This window comes from Dreissena polymorpha, chromosome 15 (assembly GCF_020536995.1).
Source record: "Dreissena polymorpha isolate Duluth1 chromosome 15, UMN_Dpol_1.0, whole genome shotgun sequence".
Lineage (NCBI taxonomy): Eukaryota > Metazoa > Mollusca > Bivalvia > Myida > Dreissenidae > Dreissena > Dreissena polymorpha.
In genome coordinates this window covers 47371910-47396890 of record NC_068369.1, presented here as the reverse complement: position 1 = coordinate 47396890, position 24981 = coordinate 47371910, and the positions used below count along the sequence as shown (strand labels likewise).

General features: G+C 36.7%; 2 protein-coding genes across 2 annotated transcripts in view; both read right to left on the bottom strand.

The window, feature by feature from the left end:
• Positions 1-24981, bottom strand: part of LOC127861288 (uncharacterized) — a 188839-nt gene that overhangs the window by 64913 nt on the left and 98945 nt on the right. The gene's annotated exons all lie outside the window — the stretch shown is intronic.
• On the bottom strand, positions 12672-24848 carry LOC127861292 (uncharacterized). Its single transcript, XM_052399742.1, has 2 exons — positions 24812-24848; positions 12672-15519 (listed from the first exon to the last, which is right to left on the bottom strand). Exons 1-2 carry the CDS (start codon positions 24839-24841, stop codon positions 15052-15054), a joined length of 498 nt encoding a protein of 165 aa, XP_052255702.1. The 5' UTR covers positions 24842-24848; the 3' UTR covers positions 12672-15051.

Genomic DNA, 24981 nt, shown 5'->3' with positions numbered 1-24981 from the left:
CCCCATTACCAACCCTGGGGAACCCCACCCACATAGGCCACGCCAACCCAAAAATGCCTTTTACTATAATTTCTTCATTTCTACAACGATTCACTTCAAATTGATACGGAACCTCGGCCCCATTATCAACCCTGGAGCGCCCCGCCCACATAGGCCACACCCACCAAAAATTGCCTTTTACTATAATTTCTTCATTTCTACACCGATTTACTTCAAATTGATACTGAACCTCTCTTATGACAATACGATCAATCTCAACTATGTATGGCCCCATTACCAACCCTGGGGCAACCCGCCCACATAGGCCACGCCCATCCAAAATTGCCTTTTACTATAATTTCTTCAATTCTACACCAGTTCACTTCTAATTGATAATGAACTTCTCTTATGACAATACGGTCAATCTCAACTATGCATGGCCACATTACCAACCCTGGGGTGCCCCTGGGTCAAACATGCGGCGTGGGGATACGCGTCGGCCTCTGCCGCACCATTTCTAGTTGAGTATGCATGTCTATAATATAAAGGCTGTTAAAAGGAAAATTGACCTAAATGTGAACATAATTAATTTTTACAAATTAGCCGACAACAACTGATTTAGCATTAAAATTCTCAGTTACGTTTTAGTATATTTATCGTACCCAGGGTACATGTAAGTATACTTAAGAGTACCTGAGGTGCATGTAAGTACTGTGCCAACAATGACCAATGAAGCCTTACTAACTGTATAATGATTATATCTCACCAACTACCTTAACCTTGTGTTTATTAACCTGAAATTTATGTAAAATCTGGCTTTTTTACTTTAATTTTTCATTCAATTGATTATGCAATTTTTGACTTATCTCGTGGGAAATTATTTGAATCTTTGGATATTAATGTATTTTAATGTTGTGTTTGTCACGCATAATTCAGTGTTTTCCAAAAAAATTGAGTAGCCAGTTATATGGGCAGCAACTATGCGGTAAAACAAAAGCATTTGTGACATTTAACTTGATGTATTTGGGAATAGTAGCCGGCATGTAAAAGAAGTCGTTTTAATGCAGGTATTACATTGTAAATATTTATTTATTATTTCGAAGATAACAGTCATTGCAACGTGTTTAGTGAATATTACATCGATAGGCTGGCATGAAAAGTAGCTCCTTTTGAAGCACAAACTGCATCCAAGAATATATCATGGCTGACCCGGTTTGATGAGGCCTGTTTTTGATAATAATTTATTACTATTTTTACTTCCGTGTTCATAATCTTTACGGGCGCCATGCTGGAAATAGTCCGTTTCCCACAATGCATTTACAGCGTTGACACACTGGGTCTATACCGGGAAAAACCACGCGCCAGTTTTGGCGCCTGACGTCATCCCGCCGAAATTTTCATTGGGCAATTCATATGTAAACGTCATTGTATTCGCAAAAAGGCGGTAAACTTTAAAAGCCAGACATTGAGGGCAAGGTGCGAAAGTAAAATGTCTCGGATATTGGGAAAAAAACGCGCGTGTTAGTCAGTTAAATAGTTACTTAGTTAGTTACTTATTTTGTTTAAAGTTCATAAATTTATATTGAAAAGTGTAAGGCAATAATAACTTAAACGGACTAATGCACAATGTGACCAACGGACTGTCGGATTACTAACGGTAAGAAAACATGCAGTTTATTGTCAATATTGACAAAAATCTGCGCAGATTTATTGGCTTTGCGTAATGCCCCTTTTCGCACTGTTTTCAGAAACTTGTGTTTACAATCACACTCGCATATGGAAATATCATGAATATAAGTGACATGAACGCCTGTGAATGTCTTTGCTGCAACTAGTTTAGTGGAGTGTAACATATATTATGCGCATGCGCTTCGATTGTTTTATTACATGCGGTATTGGCAGCCATTTAAAGAAATGTGAAAACAACACATTAATCTTACTTGTTCTCGTTCTAATTAATATAATTTTTCAACAGCTTGGTCGAGTATCGAGGTAAATATATTTAAATGCGTTTGCATATAAACTGAATACCGTATGAAACGTGTAGATGATGCTTTTCTGCATTTATTAACGACTGCAATTGTTTGTGAAATACCATTGTTTTTTACTGTTATAAAATTGTGTATTTCTAATATTTGGGTATAATACGTGTGTCTGGATATATTAGATATATTATATGGTTGTTTTATATAGTGCATATACAATGAATAACTTATGAGGGCTTAGTGTGACGATTTAGAATACAGTTTGGATCCTGATGAGACGCCATGGTTTGTGGTGTCTCATAAAGTGCAAATATTTCAAGGGAGACGACTGTTATAAGTTTCTGATCAGCACAAATTACACAATTAACTCCCTTTCTTTACGGGCTCCATGAAAATGCTATGTCCACGTATAAAACTGTTTTACAGTGTGAAGACCCTACATAAAAATGCGGATTTTTTTCTTACGTGGTATCTTGCGACACACATTTTCAAGTCTATTTCATTACATTTGGCATATATATTAACAAAAATGGCATCGTATGAACATGTCGTCATAGTATATAAGCAACATTGAAGCCTAATATACATTCATCTATTATTATTTGGGCACAAATAATTTTACCGTATGAAGACCCTACATAAAAATGCTGATTTTGTTCTTACTTGGTACCTGGCGACACACATTTTCAAGTCTATTTCATTAAATTTGGCATAGATATTTATAAAAATGGCATCGTATGAACCAGTAGTCAAAGTATAAGCAACATTGAAGCCTAATATGCATTCATCTATGATTATTTGGGCACAAACAATTTTACTGTGTGAAAGCCCTACATAAAAATGCTGATTTTTTTCTTACTTGGTATCTGGCAACACACATTTTCAAGTCTGTTTCATTAAATTTGGCATCTATATTAATAAAAATGGCATTGTATGAACATGTCCTCATAGTATAAGCATAGAAGCATAATACGCATTCATCTATTATAATTTGGGCTCATACAATTTTACCGTGTTAACACCATATATCAAGTTGCAGATTTTTTTAATACTAGTATTCGCCACATACCCACAGGCATTTTCATTAATATCTCAGAAAAAAAGACATATAAATTAATACACATGGCATCTAAAGAACATTTTATCAAAGTTAAACATGGTTCCCAGCCAACCTGGAAATCAGGGAAAACTGGAAAAAGACTCTTTTTTTCCAGTCAGGGAATTTGGAAAGTTTGTGAAATCAGGGAAAAATCAGGGAATTTTGTTTGGTCAGACTTTCCCGACTTGTGTCGAGAAGTCCATACAATTTAAACAGCAAATCATTTCCTCTGCATATCTATCGTGACTTTGTAGTATACGTGTAGCTTAGTTATGTCTGCAACTGCTATTTATTCAGGGTGTCTAAAACAAGAAATAGGTCAAAATCATGATCCTGGAAGTTTTATTTTCCATCAGGGAAAAATCAGGGAATTTTGTTCATACAAAAAGCTGGGATTCCTGTTAAAGCAATATAGAGGCATGAAATGCATTTTTCTGTTATATGTCCACAAATAATTCCACTTAGTGATGACCCAGCTTGAATATGAGGATTTGTTGAATTATTATTGCTAACCGACATACATTTTTAGTAGTACATCAGGATTCAATACCAATACCTTAGTGAAAATGGCATCGGAAGAACATTTGTTCATTGTACTAGATAGAATGATACATTATATCTATCCATCTTATACTTTTTTGCAGTTTCAGTAATATTTGGTCTATAAATGATTTCAACATGATATAATTATTAATCATTGCTAGGAAATGTTTATATGTGAAACAAAAATTAAAAAAGACGTTTTTTTCCCCCATTTATGTATCTATGTATACATCTTTTGTTGCAAACAGTTATGCAACATGTGTCAGAAAACACCCACGACAAATATATGGACGGAATGATTTTTTCACTTATGTGGGTGTATGCTGGCTCCACTTCACACGATACAGTCATTGTAGTTTAATTGAAAAACGCATCTTACAATGTGAGATGAGTTCTGGGTTCAAGCCCCAGCAGTGGCCTATCATGTGTGATATACAGAGCCCATTATGATTAAATATACACAGTTATCTATTTAAAGAATTCAATTAAATATAAGGAATAATGTTAAAGGGGAATTGCTGCTTAACCATTTTTGGGATTGTATTGTAATTTTTTGCCAAATTTGACATTCAATAACAGGGTTTATAGACATCCCAAGCATAACTGTTTCTAAATTTTAAAAAAAAAACAAGTCGAAGTGTGCAGAATATCAAAAATTTGAAACTTTCTGATGTCTAAAAGTCATTAAATGCCACTTAAAGTTTACATTTTTTTGTTCAAAATGACCCATTTTGTGCTGTTCATTATTGGTTAATGTTTTACGCTGTCAGGTCCAAAAGCGCACATTCTGTAGCTTGTTTGGACCATAATCTATAATGCGGCCAAGTTTCAGCAGATTCGGCCCAGTGGTTCTGATTTTATACGCCGTGCCTAGCTTTTAATGAGTATTACTCACTGACTTATGCATATGAGCTCGGCTGTTTTCGGACAATACCTGAGGTATTCTCATAGCCAGCTCATCGTATGTGTCATGTCTTTTCGCCTTCTGGCGTCCGCCATGCTAAAACCTTAACATTGACCCATTGTACCCACAATTTTCGTACCCACATTTTTTTTCGTAACCAAAGTTTTCGTACCCACATTTGTTTAGTACCAAAAATGTGTGTTCCCGCATTTTCTTACCCAATATTTTCGAACCCACATTTTTTTAGTTCCCACTCATTCCATCCCGCGAAACCCTTAAGGTGTCGCAACTCTAGTATGGAATGAGTGATGTATTGGACGTCATCATTGATGACGTTCATTCGAACGAATGATAAAGGGGGCTAAGTTTCATTAAGTTGAGGCATATAGTCGCGATTTGAGGCGCTTGAAAACTGGTTGGCAACTTTTGCTGAAATTTGACATGTAAATGGACCAGAATGCGATCTACCTGTTGGCGTAGGCGTTATACCTGGGAAAAATCTAGTTTTTGATTAAATCACGAAAAAGTTTCGCAAGTTTGACAAAACCGGAATTACAAAATGCGGTATGTGGATATACCGAAATCCCTACCGAAATCCCCGAAATCAAACTTTGATAAAAACAATGTTTCATCAGTGATTTCAGTGTATTTCGCAACAATCTATATTAAAATACGCAGTTTTTCGATAAATAATCAATATTAATGGGGATTTCGTGGGATCTCGGGGATTCCTGGGGATTTTGGTAATTGCGGGAATGTCGGTATTTTTTCACACACGTCAAAACGTCAAAATGGCCGACTTCGACAGAAAGACGCTTAAAAAGTATTTACAAAATAACATCATCACAAACGATGTAAAGTGAACGCTACTTATCCGTTTTGTAGATAAGTATACGATCAATTGGAAAACACTAACATTTGACATAAAAAAAACGCCAGTGGATATGGAAATCTTCATCGTTGGAAATAGCAGACGGCGTCGACCAATGGCTGTCAATACAGGTTCGAAAAGAACGCGAGAAAGTATTAACAAAATAACATAGATGATGTAAAGTGAACGCTAATTCGCTGTTTTGTAGATAAGTATACGATCTATTGAAAAACCATAACATTTGACATAAAAACACCCGTGGATATGGAAATCTTTAGCGTAACGAAATAGCAGACATCACACGGCGTCTCATCTGAGTCTACGCTGTTTGCCAAGGCCGATAATATAATGAATGGAAGTGCACAAACTCAGTAACTGGCAAACATATGCATTAGTATGTTGTTTCGTGATTATTTAGAAACGACTACATAATTCTTTTGGTTCAGCCAGTGCAACTCAACAGAAATCAGTATTAAAAGTTTCTCCACCAGACCACAAATTGCCAACTTAATACAAGGTAAGTGGTTTATATTATTTAACATAATGCAAGCTAAGGGTTCTGCATATTATGCAGATTGAGCTGTCTTTGGGTGTATATTGAAATCTCTTTACTAGTGATAAGGAGTGATAACATTCTAGCATTCTATGATAAAAAAAATCTGTATAGGAATGTATTTTACGCAAGTATTACCCTTTTGTTGTTTGCTTGTTTTCATGATGGCGTCTCGTACACTTAAGTAACGACTAAACGTACAATCTTAACACGTAATAGCCGAGTTTCCATTTGCGGGTACTCTTTAAATACGTTAATTGTGTAGTAGTGAAATTGCAACATATCTTTTATTTATAGTTATTAGACACTGTATCATTATGAATAAACTGGCTACTATATATACACTAGCTCCTGTTTATCCATTTTTTTAAAGACAAGTATGTTAAAATATTCTATTGAAGCAACTGTTACGTATTTTGGCTTTACAATTTGGCTTAGATGATCGCTCAATATGCCAAGAGATGACACGAATCGAGGTATCATAAATCGTGTTTAATGACTAGACACTGGTATGCCACATGTGCTTTATGCAGGCACCCAAGAATGGGTCCTTTGATTTATGACACCATGTTTTCTTTGTTATTGTTTGGACAGTATCCAATCATAAAGAGATCATCTTTTTGTGATGAACAAAGGTGCAATTAAACACCAGGTTAAAACCACTGAAACAAAGAGTGTCAAAATTGGTGTAAATAATTAAATTAAAAAAAAATTACATTTATCAAGAGAATTTATTTAATGTGTAACAAGACAAGATTTTACAAGCATAAATGTTCAAGTCTGTTACTATATAATGCGTACATAAAGTCAATATATTTGCTGTTTGTTTTCATCCATATTTGTGTTCGTTCATTAAATTTGATTTATTCTAAAAGAATTTCAATATTTGAGAATTTTTCATCTAAAAAATGGTCACAAAGATGTGACAAGTAGAGATTTTTGTGGTAACCACATACCAAGCTGGTATATTGTGTCGGTCAGTCAAAAGCTATACATAGCTTATGTTATTACATGTTATTCTCATACAGACAATAAATAAATTTTGATTAGACTTTAGATTTGATTTGTGTTCCACTCCTGCGTTCGTTTTAAGTAAAGACAAATAATAACAATAATATAATCGTTCTAAAAATGCATTTCCTTTCATGCTTTTGTGTTATTCAGACATAGTTAGTAAAATTATATTTGATATAGTGCATGATTATAAATAAAAACGATAATTATGTCAACCTTGTTCGCAAAAATATCTCAGCTGGTCTGTTGAAAAACATTGCCGCAAGTGGGGCTTGATTGGTCATTGTCGGCTCATGTACTACTTACGTGTACCCCGGGTACGCTTAAGCATACTTACATATTCCCTGGGTACAGTAGATATATTTAAACGTACCCGGAAATGTTAACGATAATTGGTCGTTGTCTGCTTTTTTAAATAAAAATTAATTATTTTAATATTTATGTCAATTTTCTGTTAAATGGCCTCTATATTATCGAAACTCATACTCACAAAACATGTTGATCCATTAAGAAATTAAATTTGTTTCGTAATTACGGTAATCGGTAGCGCGTTTTACGACATCGGATTTGGGGCGAGAATAAAATTCGGGTGCAGTCTTATGTCGGCTGGGTACGTTTTAGTATTTTTACCGTACCCGGGGTACATCTAAGTATACTAACATGTACCCGGGGTACATGAAAGAAGTACCCGAGCCGACAATGACCAATAGAGCGCAAGTGGGCAGAGCAGTTCTTTTATATGGCTTCAATTACACCTTGTTTACACTCTAGTCTAGAAGTCTTATTTAGAGTCAAATCTAAATTACACTCAGCCAGAAAATTTATTTAAATGATGTCTGGGTTGAGTTAAAAAATGGTTTTGTCAGTTTAAAACCATGGCTGTTGCGGGCAGGGCAGTTGCCCTTAAATGGCAATAGTAAAATCTTGTTACCACTTTAGAAATCACATTTACTTTCCATCCTTCAAGAAACAGTGTAAGGTCATTTGTTCTAATGATGCCTTGGCTGAATTTGAATAAACTGTTTCAGTTCCTTGAAAAACATGGATGCCAGGTGGGGGGCAGTTTTCTTATACGTCTATAGTGAATCCTTGTTAAGGCACTTATTAAAACATTTATTCGCAAATCTTTATGAAATTTGGTCAGAATGTGACGATTTTGGCCGGTATTTTATCCTTTAGGTTCATTATTCTTTGAGTTCATTCCTAGTATTTACATTAAAAGGAAAGTACGATTCCCGTTTTCTAATATTTGACTTTTTGGTTAATTCCATGCAAATAGTGTGTGCATTTTGAATTGAACATTGCATTTTCATGTACATTATAAGTTAAATGATATAATAATACAAGACTGTTAAGAAGGTGCACAATATGTATTACAGAATATAGTCGCATTATACTACAAGTACTAATTGAAGCTGTTGTGTTCAGGCAGTCTGCGTTCGGTTGCCGAACCAATCACAACGTTTAATACGTTGCAGCAATTAGAGACCATATACCATTGGAAGTATCTGTGATATTGGATGCCTTTTGAGTGTGGGTGAACCAAGCAACTTTGCGAATTATACCATTGCTTGCTGGGTAGCCTAGAGACTCGTATATTGGTCTGAGTCACAGGTTTCCTAAGGGTGAGCGCCTGGGGCCCATGACCCTCTTGTTACTAACAGAGTAATACAAAAATATGGCATAATTTCAGATTTGAATACTGTTATTTTACACCACTTCTTTAGGCAGTTTGATGTACTAGTAAAAATAAAATACTTGAACATTCATACACAATGACCCAAACCATACAGAAAAGATAAGCTGACTATACTGCAAAGATTTGCGGACCATAAGGAATGCTGAATGGGTCAACGTCCCATCGGGTACAACTTCCCCTTACCCCGGGAACTTTGAAGTATACTAATTTTTTCATACCCAAAAGTTTAGTACCCACATTTTTGTTCATACCCAAAATTTTCGTACCCAAATTTTTCACATATGGGTACGAAAAAATAATAAAAAATTGCGTACAAAAAAAAATAAAATGATTTTGATAAGAAAAATATGGATTAAAAAAAATTGGGTTACGAAAACATACATGTACGTAATTTTTGGGTAAGAACAAATTATGTAAAAAAAAATGCGGCACAACAAAAATTTGGGTATGAAAAAAAAATGGGTAAGAATATTGTGGGTACGAAAAAAATAATGGTATTAAAATTTTGTGTACGAAACAAAATTGGTACGAAAAATTGTGCATAATAATTTTTTCAGGGTACTACATCCCCGTACCCCAGTGTGCTTTATGACACCATGTTGTTAGTTAAGTCTGAACAATACCTGATAAAAACGAGATAATCGGATTATGCAAATCGAAGGGGCAATTAAACACCGAAATACAAATTGTTATACGATTTTATGATGCAAACAAGCAAATGGAAAATATTACAGTTAATTTCATGTTTATTTAATGTGTCAACGTGTTAGTTTTATCACACAAATACCGTTTTGTTAAAAAAAAATTATATTGTTTATTTGGAATTGATGTTTTTATTGCTTGTTTTCAATCTTATTTGTTTCAGTCAAGTAGAACGTGTGTTTCCGGGACTCATCAATTGAAGAAACACCATCAACTTGAGACAACAGAACAACTTTAAATGCTAAATAACTTTGAAACTAACAACAATAAGAATTTTAAAGCGAGATTATACATTTTTTTTAACTATTTATGCATTTATATAAAATGTGTAAAAAACATATTATGTATAATACATATATTTCAATAAAAAATAAAATAAAAGTTAACAACAAGAACAGGGAAATGAACTACGCTGTGGCTGATATTTGGGCCATTTACCAGGCCTTTTACCCGTTGCGCTGACTGCAATGTTTTTTTCTTGGGTGAAAAGTCGCCTGTAAATGGCAAAATAACGCATAACAAATGCTAAATTTAAACATCGATTGGGAATGTTTCATTAGTATGTTTATGTTCCTACTCACATAAATTGTGTTCTCCCCCATCTGTGTTTACACGGGCTTTGAACCGTTCCCTGAGAACAAAGCGTTCACAGGAAGCCACATTAAGGAGTGACACATCGCCACCTCCCCACCCTCGAACCGAAACTTTAAGTTCGGGGGTGTCTTTACGGTCGTTGTTGATTTGACCTAGTGACCTAGTTTTTAACCCTATTTGAACTATATAAAACACCAATCCAGATTTTATCAAGATAAACATTCCGGTTAAATTTCATAAAGATTGGATGAAAACTCTGACCAAATACAATTCCAACCCAGATTTCATCAAGATAACATTCTGACTTGATTTCATACATATTTGATGAAAACTGTGACCTCTATTGTATATACAAGGTTTTTCTATTATTTGACCTAGTTACTTAGTTTTTGATCTAGTGACCTTGTTTTTGACCAGTTGACCCAAAAACAATCCCAACCCAGATTTCATCAAGATAAACATTTTGACCAAATTTTATAAAGATTGGATTGAAACTGTGACCTCTACTGTTTACACAAATTGTTGAGACGCACACACGGACGCCGGACAACACACAATCACATAAGCTCACCATGTGACTTTGTGACAGATAAGCTAAAAAAGAGAGTAAATCAGGTCCGTTAAGCACAGTTAATACGTTATTTTATCGGGAGGGCTACCATCCCAAGTCACTAAATACTGCCACACTTTTGATTTTAGTTTCATAACGCCATCTGATAATTATGCCCCCCTTCGAAGAAGAGGGGTATATTGCTTTGCACATGTCGGTCTGTCGGTCCGTCCACCAGGTGTTTTCCGGACGATATTCAAGAACGCTTGGTCCTAGGATCATGAAACTTCATAGGTAATTTGATCATGACTTGCAGATGACCCCCATTGATTTTCAGGTCACTAGGTCAAAGGTCAAGGTGACCCGAAATAGTAAAATGGTTTCCGGATGATAACTCAAGAACGCTTAGGCCTAGGATCATGAAACTTAATAGGTAAATTGATCATGACTCGCAGATGACCCCTATTGATTTTCAGGTCACTAGGTCAAAGGTCAAGGTCACAGTGACCAGAAATAGTAAAATGGTTTCCGGATGATAACTCAAGAACGCTTATGTCTAAGAACATGAAACTTCGTTGGTAGATTGATACTGGCTGACAGATCACCCCTATTGATTTTCAGGTCACTAGGTCAAAGGTCAAGGTCACGGTGACCCGAAATAGTAAAATGGTTTCCGGATGATAGTTCAAGAATGCTTATGCCTAGAATCATAAAACTTCATAGGTACATTGATAATGACTCGCAGATGACCCCTTTTGATTTTCAGGTCACTAGGTCAAGGTGACCCAAAAAAGTAAAATGGTTTCGGATGATAACTCAAGAACGCTTATGCCTAGGATCATGAAACTTGATAGGTAGATTGATCATGACTCGCAGTTGACCCCTACTGATTTTCAGATCACTTTATTAAAGGCCAAGGTCACGGTGACCTGGAATAGTAAAATGGTTTCCGGATGATAACTCAAGAATGCTAATGGCTACGATCATGAAACTTCATAGGTGCATTGATCATGACTTGCAGATGACCCAATCAGTGCTCCAGCTAGGATTTGAAAAGGGCAGGGGGGCTTTTTTGTCAAAAGGGCACTTTCCACGCGCAGTATTTTGTCAAAAGGGCACTTTTGACACGCAGTATTTTGTAAAAAGGGCACGTTCGAGCGCGCGGGTGTTTCTGGAATGCTTCTTATTGCATGTTAATTTATATGTTATAAATAATTGTATTATTCCCATTATTATTAAGCCATTTAAATATAATGGCTACAAAGAGGATTAAACTAATTACAATGTAATAAGAGATTTATGACTTATCATATGTAAAAAAAAAAAAAAAAAATATATTTTTTTTTTTTTTTTAAGGGGGGGGGGGGGGCAGGGCGGAGGTTCGGGGGGGCAGGGCGGAGGTTCGGGAGGGCAGGGCGCGGCGCCCTTCGATTTAGGCCTGGCTGGAGCACTGCCCAATTGATTTTGAGGTCACTAGGTCAAAGGTCAAGGTCATGGTGACCCGAAATAGTAAAATGGTTTCAGGATGATAACTCAAAAACACTTTTGCCTAGGATCATGAAACTTCATAGGTACATTGATCATGACTCGCAGATGACCCCTATCGATTTTGAGGTCAAAGGTCAAGTTCATGGTGACACTGAATAGTAAAATGGTTTCTGTATGATAACTGAAGAACGCTTATGCCTAGGATCATGAAACTTAATAGGTAGATTTATAATGACTTGCAGATGACCCCTATTGATTTTCAGGTCACTAGGTCAAAGGTCAAGGTCAGGGTGACCCGAAATAGTAAAATGGTTTCCGGATGATAACTCAAGAACACTTATGGCTAGGATCATAAAACTTGATAGGTATATTGATCATGACTGGCAGATGACCCCCTTTTGATTTTCAGGTCAGTAGGTCAAAGTCACAGTGACAAAAAACATATTCACACAATGGCTGTCACTACAATGGAGAGCCCATATAGGGGGCATGCATGTTTTACAAACAGCCCTTGTTTCAATTTGTCGGCCACAACTTTTTCAGCCATTTTGACTCTTTGTCGGAAAGTAGACCGTAATGCGCTTATTGATTGGATGACTAAAGTAATAAGTAACCAATATCGCGCGTCGTTATTTTAGGTTAAGATAAAACATTTACCTTCCCGTATCAAATAGTCAGAGTACAGCGCACTCTACGTATCTATGTCTATATATTAAAGAATTAAATTGAATTAAGTAGGGTTGGTATCGTAATCGAATCGACGCATTCAATTCTAGTTATAACTCGTATTAGCTGCTCAGTGGCAGGGGTATCAACGCAGGGCCCTCAATCTTTCAAATCTGTGGCCGAATTTCAGCCGCAGTCCCCCAACTGAAAAGTATACTTTTTTCCCCTTTTGGGGGAAAAATTCCCCCTAAAATGTAATAATGAGAGTAAAAGTAAAAAAATCCCCCCCCAAAAGCGAAACGCTGCAAAAAATTCCCCTCATGAGGGTAGCGAGCCTCTTTCCCTAAAATGGATTCAGGGCTCTGCAAGGGGCACCACTAGATTCATTGTTGCTAGGTTCGGCTTATATCGCCTTATCGGGCTTTTTCTTCCATTTGTAGTTTAAAAATCCGAGTGTCACTTGTGTTCGGAGGCACAGCACTTAAAAAAAATCCGAGTGTTACGTGTGTTCGGAGGCACAGCACTTAAAAAAAAATCCTAGTGTCACGTGTGTTCAGAGGCACAGCACTACAAAAAATCCGAGTGTCACTTGTGTTAGGAGGCACAGCACTACAAAAAATCCGAGTGTCACTTGTGTTCGGAGGCACAGCACTTAAAAAAATTCAGAGTGTCACATGTGTTCGGAGGCACAGCACTACAAAAAAATCCGAGTGTCACTTGTGTTCGGAGGCACAGCACTACAAAAAATCCGAGTATCACGTGTGTTCGGAGGCACAGCACTTAAAAAAAAATCCTAGTGTCACATGTGTTCGGAGGCACAGCACTACAAAAAATCCGAGTGTCACTTGTGTTAGGAGGCACAGCACTACAAAAAATCCGACTGTCACTTGTGTTCGGAGGCACAGCACTTAACAAAATTCCGAGTGTCACATGTGTTCGGAGGCACAGCACTACAAAAAAATCCGAGTGTCACTTGTGTTCGGAGGCACAGCACTACAAAAAATCCGAGTGTCACTTGTGTTTAGAGGCACAGCACTTAAATAAAATTCCGAGTGTCACATGTGTTCGGAGGCACAGCACTACAAAAAAATCCGAGTGTCACTTGTGTTCGGAGGCACACACATGCATTCTTTTTATGCCCCCCTTTTTATGCTTTGCACATGTCGGTCTGTCTGTCGATTGGTTCGTCCACCAGGTTGTTTCCGGATGATAACTCAAGAACGCTTGGGGCTAGGATCATGAAACTTCATAGGTACATTGATCATGACTCGCAGATGACCCCTATTGATTTTGAGGTCACTAGGTCAAAGGTCACGGTGACCCGAAATAGTAAAATGGTTTCCGGATGAAAACTCAAGAACGCTTAGGCCTAGGATCATGAAACTTGATAGGTAGATTGATCATGACTCGTAGATGACCCCTATTGATTTTCAGGTCACTAGGTCAAAGGTCAAGGTCACAGTGTCCCGAAATAGTAAAATAGTTTCCAGATGATAACTCAAGAACGCTTATGCCTAGGATCATGAAACTTTGTAGGTAAATTGATTATGGCTGGCAGATGACCCCTATTGATTTTCAGGTCACTAGGTCAAAGGTCAAGGTCACAGTGACCCGAAATAGTAAAATGGTTTCCGAATGTTAACTCAAGAACGCTTAGGCCTAGGATCATGAAACTTCATAGGTACATGGACCATGACTCGCAGATTACCCCTATTGATTTGCAGGTCACTAGGTCAAGGTGACCCGAAATAGTAAAATGGTTTCCCGATGATAACACAAGAACGCTTATGCCTAGGATCATGAAACTTGATAGGTAGATTGATCATGACTCGCAGTTGACCCCTTTTGATTTTCAGGTCACTATATCAAAGGTCAAGGTCACGGTGACCTGAAATAGTAAAATGGTGTCCGGATGATAACTCAAGAACGCTTATGCCTAAGATCATGAAACTTCATAGGTTTATTGATCATGACTCGCAGATGACCCCTATTGATTTTCAGGTCACTAGATCAAAGGTCAAGGTCACGATGACTCAAAATACTAAAATGGTTTCGGTTTGATAACTCAAGAACGATTATGCCTAGGATCATGAAACTTGATAGGTAGATTGATCATGACTCGCAGTTGACCCCTATTAATTTTCAGGTCACTAAATCAAAGGTCAAGGTCACGCTGACCTGAAATAGTAAGATGGTTTCCCGATGATAACTCAAGAACGCTTATGGCTAGGATCATGAAACTTTATAGGTACAGTGATTATGACTGGCAGATGACCCCTATTGATTTTCAGGTCACTAGGTCAAAGGTCAAGGTCACAGTGACAAAAAACATATTCACACAATGGCTGTCACTACAACGGAGAGCCCATATGGGGGGCATGCATGTTTTACAAACAGCCCTTGTTTACAATACTAAGTCCTTAGGTTTAAAAATCTTGGCCAACTTCAGCCTTAGACTCTCCATAAATTCTGCCATTCCTTCGTCACTTAGATGTACGCCGTCTGAAAGCCAGTGGACATCCTCCCGCACGTGAACCATGAATGATACCGGAAAATATCTCCTGACATAACGATTGATAGCGCTGCCTATGGCCGTGAAGCGGTCTGATGTAAGGGCGTTATCGCGAAATGCCCACCTCTGGCAAATGCCGGCCACCACCACGGTTGCAACACCTCGGGCCTTCACCAGTCGACACAACTTAAGGATGTCCAGACTAATATCACGTGGCTGGCACCTTGAAGTGATATCGTTTCCCCCAAGGACGACGATAACTACATCTGGTTCCCATCTTAACATCCTTTCAAGCAATTGTTGATGAGGCCGCTGGGCCCTCATCCCCCCCTGCCCGAAAAACCGGAAACGACCAGGCACCTAATAAACAAAAGAAAACAATATTGATATAAACGGATATACAAGGCTACAGCGATTGTGAGTGCTGAGAGGGTGTACACACGACAACAATTTAACATACTAAGTTAATAGTCCCTGGCAATGTACTCTCTCCCTTTAGCTACATACGCCAGTAAACTTCAAGGAAAAATAGACCATTAATGCTCATTACCATTCAACACCGGAAGCAACTCCTCAAGTATACACATATCAGTGATCCCGCCACAGTGTCTTATCCGAGGGACATAGCTGTCACCACAGATGGCACAGAAGGCTATCTTAGTAGTGGATGATGTCATTTTGAATAATACATTAAACACATGACTCCCGTTTAACTTAGTTATACCCTGAACGATAAATACTACGCGAAAAACAAAACCAAGTTTTATGATTGGCTGAGATATTGAGCTCTTTTGATGTCAGCTCCAGGCGCACTATAGATCTTTGTTCCTCGCATAAGTGATGGGCTCTACATCCAGATTGATAGTTTGAATTTTTTTATGTTTTTCGAGGTAAGCGCAGAGTCGCGGTTTAATAATTTTTTGCATTCATTTTGTGAATGAAGAGGTTAAACAGATCAGTCGATATGAGGCTGGGGCGTCTTAAGTTTATTGGCTTTGAGGATCGGTATAATTGTGGCCTCATACCATTCGTCAGGTAGGGTACCTTCAGCCCATCGGAAATTTGCATGTTTATTAATGCACATAGATTTGAAAGTAATAGTATCAAAATGGGTATGATTTTTAAATGTCAAAGTTGTATGATACATATATGAAATTTACAAATATGCAAATATTAGCAAATTCAACTAGAAATGGCTCGGCAGAGGCCCACGCGTATCCCAACACCGCATGTTTGACGCAGGGGCGTTCCAGGGTTGGTAATAGGGGGCCATGCATAGTTGAAATTAACCGTATTGTCATAAGAAAAGTTCAGTATCAATTAGAAGTGAATCGGTGTAGAAATGAAGAAATTATAGTAAAAGGCAATGTTGAGTGCGTGTGGCCTATGTGGGTGGAGTGCCCCAGGGGGGGGGGGGGGGTGATGGGGCCATGCATAGTTGAGATTGACAGTATTGTCATAATAGATGTTCAGTATCAATTTGAAGTAAATCGGAGTAGAAATAAAGAAGTTAATGTAAAGAACATACAAAAATGAGTGAAAATCTCTGACCCGTCCAAAAACCCCTATAACTTTTGACTCAGGGGTCAGTTTAAAATTCCAATTAGTGCAGGGTCGCACAATAATGCATAATTGTCATTAAATCTATAGCCTAGTTAGCAAGTAATTTATTACTTTTCAAACGGTACCACTTTAAAAACCTACAGTAGGATTTCTAGCAGTATACGTCCATTTCGACAAACGCGCTTATTTTTAAATTTTAAAGTGCTAAAAAATACGGATTTATACCTTGTAACCACCAGATATATTATAATTGGTATAAATAAAATATGTTTCTTATTTATTCTTAAATTTACTTTGCCAAAAAAGGTGTGTGGCTTTAACAGCTTTAATAGTTAAATTTATATTTATAGTTTTTAATTCGCACTATATAAGTTAAGATAAGTAAGCAGAGGTTAAAGTACAGAAATAATGTGCGTATGAAAATTTTGGGTAAGAAAAAAATGTGGGTACGAAAAAAAATTGGGTACGAACATTTTTGTTTCCTTTTTTTATTAGGAAAGATGGGGTACCTGTTATTATACCCGGGTTTCCCAAAAGTATCATTTGAAAATCGTTGTACGGTGAAGTATACTTCAAAGTACACTGGGTACTTAGAAGTAGTAACCGTGGGGACCTTGACCCATTTACCATGACTTTGGATTTAACATTTCCTCTGAATTAATTTCAAATAAAACACGCTATATCTTTATTGTTACGGTCTTCATAGTTGATTCATTATTAAAACATACTATATATTGATTTAAAGGGATCTTTTCACGCTTTGGTAAATTGACAAAATTGAAAAAAGTTGTTTCAGATTCGCAAATTTTCGTTTTAGTTTTGATATTTGTGAGGAAACAGTAATACTGAACATTTACCATGGTCTAATATAGCCATTATATGCATCTTTTGACGATTTTAAAACCTAAAAATGATAAAGCGTTGCAACGCGAAACGATTGAATAATTTGGAGAGTTCTGTTTTTGTCGTTAAATTTTGTGAAACTACGAAGATTGCTTATATAAGGTATAAAATACTACTAGTATATGTACTCGGCGGAATAGCTCAGTAGGCTAGAGCGTTTTTACTTCAGGACTCTGGCAGGACTCCAGGGGTCACTGGTTCGAAACCTGGTCAGCGCAATGATCTTTTCCTTTTTTAAATTTTATTCTTGATTTTTTACTGGAGCTTTTACAATCCAATGTTTACATTTATCGATATAAAGCATTTAATGAATAAGTTAAAAAATGCCAAAATCTGTGAAAAGGCCCCTTTAAGATAACATCTGGACAAAAATGGATGCAATTTTTTAGCTCAGCTGAGCACAAGGTGCTCATGGTGAGCTTTTGTAATCACTTTTTGTCTGTCGTGTGTTGTGCGCCGTCAACATTTGCCTTGTTAACTCTCTATACAGGCCACATTTATTGTCCAATCTTCATGAAATTTGGTCAGAAGATTGGTCTTGATATCTTGGATGAGTTCGTAAATGGTTACGTTTGCTTGAAAAACATGGCTGCAAAGAGGCGTGGCATTTTTCCTGATATGGCTATACTAAAACCTTGTTAACACTCTAGAGGCCATATTTATTTCCAATCTTCATAAAATATGGTCAAAAGATTTGTCTTAATTGAAAAACATGGCTTCCAAGGGGCGGGGCATTTTTTCTTATATAGCTGTAGGAAAATCTTGTTAACACTGTAGAGGCCACATTTACTGTCTGATCTTCATGAAACTTGGTCAGAAGATTCATCCCAATAATATCTTGAAAGAGTTGAAAAATATGTCGGTTGGTTGAAAAACATGGCTGCCGGGGGGGGGGGGGGCATTTTTCCTTATATGGCTATACTAAAACCTTGTTAACACTCTAGGGGCCACATTTATTTTCCATTCTTCATGAAACTTGGTCAGAAGATTTGTCCCAATAATATCTTGTTATCTCAGGTGAGCGTCTTTGGGCCTTTTAGGCCCTCTTGTTTAATCAATACATTCTTATAAATATAATAGAGAAAATAAGAAGATGGTCTTTTGAAGTAGCATGAAAAATACTTTAACCTTACTTTAAATGGTATGTAATGGCTAAATTTCTGGAACCATTCCCCAACTCCCATGCCCAGTACCCTGACCAGGGACTGGGTGGTCCCTTGACCCCCAGGAACATCGTCCGGTTTTCAGACATTTTCATCGTTCACCCATGCTATTGAAATTGAGATCATTAGTTGAAAGGCATGTTTGGGGGGAATAATGTCTCTGATTGCGAAACGTTTGTAAAGTTTGTGTATTCATAGTTATTACATAGTTAAAACAGCACACATATGGTAAAGTAAGTATGTGTATGAACACGTCTTTGTACTTTAATTGTGTCCTTTATTACGACATGAATACAAAATTTGAAATAGTAAAAAAAAACTGGACTGATGGATAATAATAACTTTTGGGCAAGTAGTTCAGATTTTGGGGCGAGTTGGCTTTGGGGCGAGTCGTCTGGTAACTATCATATAATTTGTCTCATCAAAAGTCAATAATGAAGTTTAACAATTTGCTCATATTCAAAACAAAACAGACTAAATGGTGCTTATTTTAATTAACACAATTATAAAACAGCTCATAACATTTTATAACTAAAAGTAATCCAGTATGTGAACAATTAATTAATTACAAAGTTTTACTGTATGTAATGAAAAAATAACATCATACAACTACATTTTCTATACAATAATCACGAATATAATACATCAAACTTAACAAATATTTCATGAACAAAGTATTTCAAGATAAAATATATAAGAAAAAAAATTGGGGCGAGTTGTCTTTTGCTTGGGGCATGTTGTCCAATATATTTGGGGCGAGTTCTTTCTTTTAAAGCGGCGTTCTCATAAAGCTGCACATTGAGTGGTGGAAGTTCAAGGTCAAGGTCATCCTTCAAGGTCAAGGTCATCCTTCAAGGTAAAAATAAATAAATTTAAAAGCGGCGCAGAAGGGGACATAGCGTTTCCGACAAACACATTTCTTGTTGATATTCCGATATGCTTAAGGGAGTTAATTTATTCATGTAAGCGGGCGTATTTTTTAGAATGCCTTTTTCTATCGCTTATTTCACTGATTAAATGCGGTTATACTGATAGTTTTAAATTGTATTCCACCAGAAAAAAAATTCGGAGAAAGAAATATTGTGATATTTATCGTTCGTATAATGTGAGTTTTCTTATATATTTTATATTGCAGGGGTGTTAATTATAAAATGTTGAAGGCTTCAAAGTAGTCTATGTTTGTTTATATTAATGGTTAATTTTCAAGATAATGGTGAAATAGCATATGGATTATTGTAAGTATGTATTTGAAGAAATATTGATTTGGATATATGAGTAGCCATATAATAGATCAGAAATGTGGAATTGTATGTTTTTTATTCATTTATACTAATCCCCACGTCGTGGTACCTTCCCATTATTGAGAAGTACTATAGGATTATTGTTTTATTAAAAACAGTACATTCTCGTTGCCTGAATAAATATTTGTACGATTTTAACGCGATGAGTTTTAATGTACGTATATTTTAACAGGGTATCCCGTGTCTTTAAAACATTGGAAATAATGTTGTAGGATCCGGGCAAGAGCAGGTTTGCATTTCGTATCTATTCTTCGCGGGAACGGTTGAATTAGTGCGGTAAAAGATGTGGATTCTTTATTCATTTTTGTTAAGGTATTTATTGTAAAAAAATCTGTAAAGCTGTTAAAACAAGAAACTGTCAGAGACGGGTGATGCTCCCCAAAGGTTTTTTTGGTCACAATATTGCACTATATATTCAGATAAAAGGAAACGTCTTGAGGGGCATAACTTTGGACAAAATAATACGATGGATGGTTTAGCAACTTTAAAAGTTCAAAGGGCCATAACTCTCTAAATAAATCATCTAACCAGAACCCACTAATAACATGCGCATCTCCTGAAGGTAGTTGGGCTTCCCATAAAGCTTCATTGTATTCCAGTCAGTAGGTGGGGAGAAATAGCCCGGACAAAAATTGCACTATATGTAAAGTTTATAGAAAATTTCAAAGGGCCATAACTCTGTGAAAAAAAATCGGACCATAAACGGCTGATAATATGCACATCTCCTGTTGGTAGTGAAGCTTCGCATAAAGTTTCATTGAATTCCCGTAATAAGTTGCTGAAAAATAGCTTGGACAAGAATTGCACTATATGTACAATGGAAAATTTCAAAAGGCCATAACTCATCCGACCAGAACCCGCTGATAATATGCACATCTCATCTTGGAAGTGAAGCTTCCCATAAAGTTTAATTGAATTTCGTTCATTAGTTGCTGAGAAATGGCTCGGACAAAAATTGTGCACGGACGGACACACGGACAGACAAAGCGGCGACTATATGCTCCCCCAAACAAATTTTTTGGGAGTGCATAAAAATACTTCTTTATTATTAACTGCCTAAAATATATAAGAAGATACTTAAAGGCAATATCTTTATCTCAGTGTATCATATGTTACTATAGTTTTTCACTGATGTATTGATATATCTATTTGATAAGCAGATGGACAAACAGAAATCTTGTGTTTTCTAGGGGTATAAATTTGGCCCTTAATTGGTAATAAAATGCAGTGATTATATGTCTCTGATCCTGACAATGAAGCAAATCTGCCCTTAGGCTATTTCATATCACTTAAACAAAAGGAGATGTAACACGTGTAACTTTAATTAATTTGATATTTACGTCTAACTTGTCTCCTTTCAGAAACAATAGGTATTTGACAAGATCCATACCAGTCAAATATATACAAGAAGCAAGAGCGCAATCGTGCGCAGCGAGACTTGCTCATATAGAATTGAATCTCTTATTTCTTTCTTTCAAAATAATTTCATTTCTCCAAACTAATATGCATTACGCACGGTGTTTTTTATATGCGGATTAATGCTCGGTTTTAGTACAATAATTAATCAACGCCTCAATATTTAAACAAGAGTTCCGCGGTCGGAGATGACCGCATTGAAGCCGGATTTTTTTATTTAAATGACAGGAAAGTACCTTTCGTGTTTTTGTCAATGCAATACTTAAATTACTGAAATATTGTTCAAAGGTCAAAATGAAATGTAAGTACTTTTCAAGGCATGAGCAAACCTTGTGTTATGTTTTGAATGCATGCATATACATGAACAACAATAACATTTAAGGTCACAGTGACCTTGACCTTCAAATGAATGACATTAAAATGAGCAGTGGTGATCTTCTAGTACTGGCCAACCTTTATGTCAAGTTTGAAGACTCTAGGTACAAGCATACCAAAGTTATAACATGGAATAAGAACTTTAACATTTTTACCTACCAAAGTTATAAGAACTTTAACATTTTTACATTCAAGGTCACAGTGACCTTGACCTTAGAATGAATGACCTTGAAATGACCAGTGGTCATCTAAGTGTGCTTGCAAACCTTCATGTCAAGTTTGAAGACTCTATGTCCAAGCATACCAAAGTTATAACAATTTTAACATTTTAACATTTAAGGTCACAGTGACCTTGACCTTCAAATGAATGACATTGAAATGACCAGTGGTCATCTTCTAGTACTGGCCAATCTTTATTTCAAGTTTGAAGACTCTAGGTACAAGCATACCAAAGTTATAACATGAAATAAGAACTTTAACATTTTTACATTCAAGGTCACAGTGACCTTGACCTTCAAATGAATGACCTTGAAATGTCCAGTGGTTACTTACTAGTTCTGGCCAACCTTCATGTCAAGTTTCAAGACTCTAGGTCCAAGCATACCAAAGTTATAACAACTTTAACATTTTTACATTCAAGGTCACAGTGACCTTGACCTTCAAATGAATGACCTTGAAATGTCCAGTGGTTACTTACTAGTTCTGGCCAACCTTCATGTCAAGTTTCAAGACTCTAGGTCCAAGCATACCAAAGTTATAACAACTTTAACATTTTTATATTGAAGGTCACAGTGACCTTCACCTTCAAATGAATGACCTTGAAATGACCAGTGGTCATCTGTTAATCCTGGCCAACCTTCATGTCAAGTTTGAAGACTCTAGGTCCAAGCATACCAAAGTTATACCATGAAATAAGAACTTTAACATTTTTACATTCAAGGTCACAGTGACCTTGACCTTCAAATGAATGACCTTGAAATGACCAGTGGTTACTAACTAGTTATGGCCAACCTTCATGTCAAGTTTCAAGACTCTAGGTCCAAGCATACCAAAGTTATAACAACTTTAACATTTTTTATATTGAAGGTCACAGTGACCTTGACCTTCAAATGAATGACCTTGAAATGACCAGTGGTCATCTGTTAATCCTGGCCAACCTTCATGTCAAGTTTGAAGACTCTAGGTCCAAGCATACCAAAGTTATACCATGAAATAAGAACTTTTAACATTTTCGAGCACGCCGCCACCCCGCCCGCCCGCCCCCCCCCCCCCCCCCCCCCGCCCGCCCCCCCCCCCGCCCGACAACATCAATCTATAAGCCGAGATTTTTTCGAAAAAAATCCGGCTAAAAAAATGAACAGCGGATTATTGTTCACCGACTTTTTTTATAGAGATTTGATATAAATATTATAGAGCTGAAAAAAAATACATTTAGCCCTGTTTTCCCGGAACAGGCGCTGAACATACACATTATAAAAACGCTATACCAATTCCGGTACTTGTGCACTTAATTGATTGTAAACAATGACGGTTGAAATCATTGCGTGGGAATTTTTTTGGTAACCAAGAGCGACGTCAACGTTCATGAAGCCTTTCATTCATAAATGTATATATGCGTCGTGTCAAAACCAGCATCACCGGATGTAAAATCTATTTTGAACCTGACACGTCCGCTGCTGTTTGCACCCGCAAATTAGTTTAAAATGGTTTCCGAATCGGTACGTTGATTACATAACATCAGAACATAATATCCCGTCCAAAATGGGCGCTATGCTTCTTAATAGTACATGTATCTTGCAAAAAAGTGAAGCTCCCCACATATAATGTCGAACTTTAAAACAATACAAGTTATGTTTCATCTTTTGTAATGTAGCTTGAGGTTTCGTATTTTTGAAAAGTATGAAAGAGGTATACATTTAAACAGACGAAACGTTCTTTAAAACATTCATATCAAAAAAACACAAGAAACGATGCCTTCTTTGAAGTTTAGTTCCAACTAACCTCACTTAAACGCGGTGTAAGCTCCCGTATACGCATGCACCCATGACATTAAATTAACAAAAACAAGTCGACAACGACCGATTAAGTGTTAAAATCCCCGGGTACGTTTTAATATATTTACTGTACCCGCGGTACATGTAAGTATACTTAAGAGTACCCGGGGTACATGTAAGTAGTAACCGAGCCGACAATGACCATTCCAACTTACTGTTGGTTATTCGACAACAAACCATTATAGAAAAATATTATTTCTTAAATATAACACTTCAGATATACGTACATCTGGAATCACACCCCACCGTTCCAAACGAACTACATAACTGTCACCGAAAAACGCTATCTTCGTAGTCTCGGTTGTCATTTCAAATACTAAATTCTGGTTCAAAGTCAATGCTTGTTAATGTATATATTGGCGGTTAACAACTGCGGGAAATACCGCGCGACAAAAATTCGCATGACGTCATATCGCCGAAACTTCTGATTGGCCAAAACATTAATTATGCATTGTATTAAAAAACGGTTTAAACGGTCACTTTTAAATAGACCAGTTCACGCGCACCTGCGTGTTAACATCCGGACTATATTGGTAGTCAAAAGATAGATACAATCAATGGGGAGAAATAGAGCGTGATCGGTTATATTTAAACGATTATATTTAGATTTTATTTTTCAACATGCAAACAAGTTGTTAACCGATGGAGTAAGATGTGATTTTTTTCGATTATTGGAAAAAATAAACGCGTTTGTTAGTTAATAAGTTGGAACTAAACTTCAAAGAAGGCATCGTTTCTTGTGTTTTCTTGATATGAATGTTTTAAAGAACGTTTCCTCTGTTTAAATGTATACCTCTTTCATACTTATATATATCAAAGCTGACCCGACCCGGTTTAATGAGGCCTGTTTTTGAAAATAATTAATTACTATTTTTACTTCCGTGTTCATAATGTTTACGGGCGCCATGCTGGAAATAGTCCGTTTCCCACAGTGCTTAGCGCGCATTAACACAGATCTGAAAGAGCGGTCTATACCGGGAAAAACCACGCGCCTGTTTTGGCGCCTGACGCTATCCCGCCAAAATTTTCATTGGCCAATTCATATGT

Excerpts from the sequence above, each read along its gene's own strand:
- LOC127861292 (XM_052399742.1), bottom strand. The coding sequence starts at position 24,841 with ATGGCGCCCGTAAACATTATGAACACGGAA. Across the intron at positions 15,520-24,811 it reads TAAACATTATGAACACGGAA|GTGCCTGGTCGTTTCCGGTT; the intron begins GTAAAAATAGTA and ends TTTGTTTATTAG.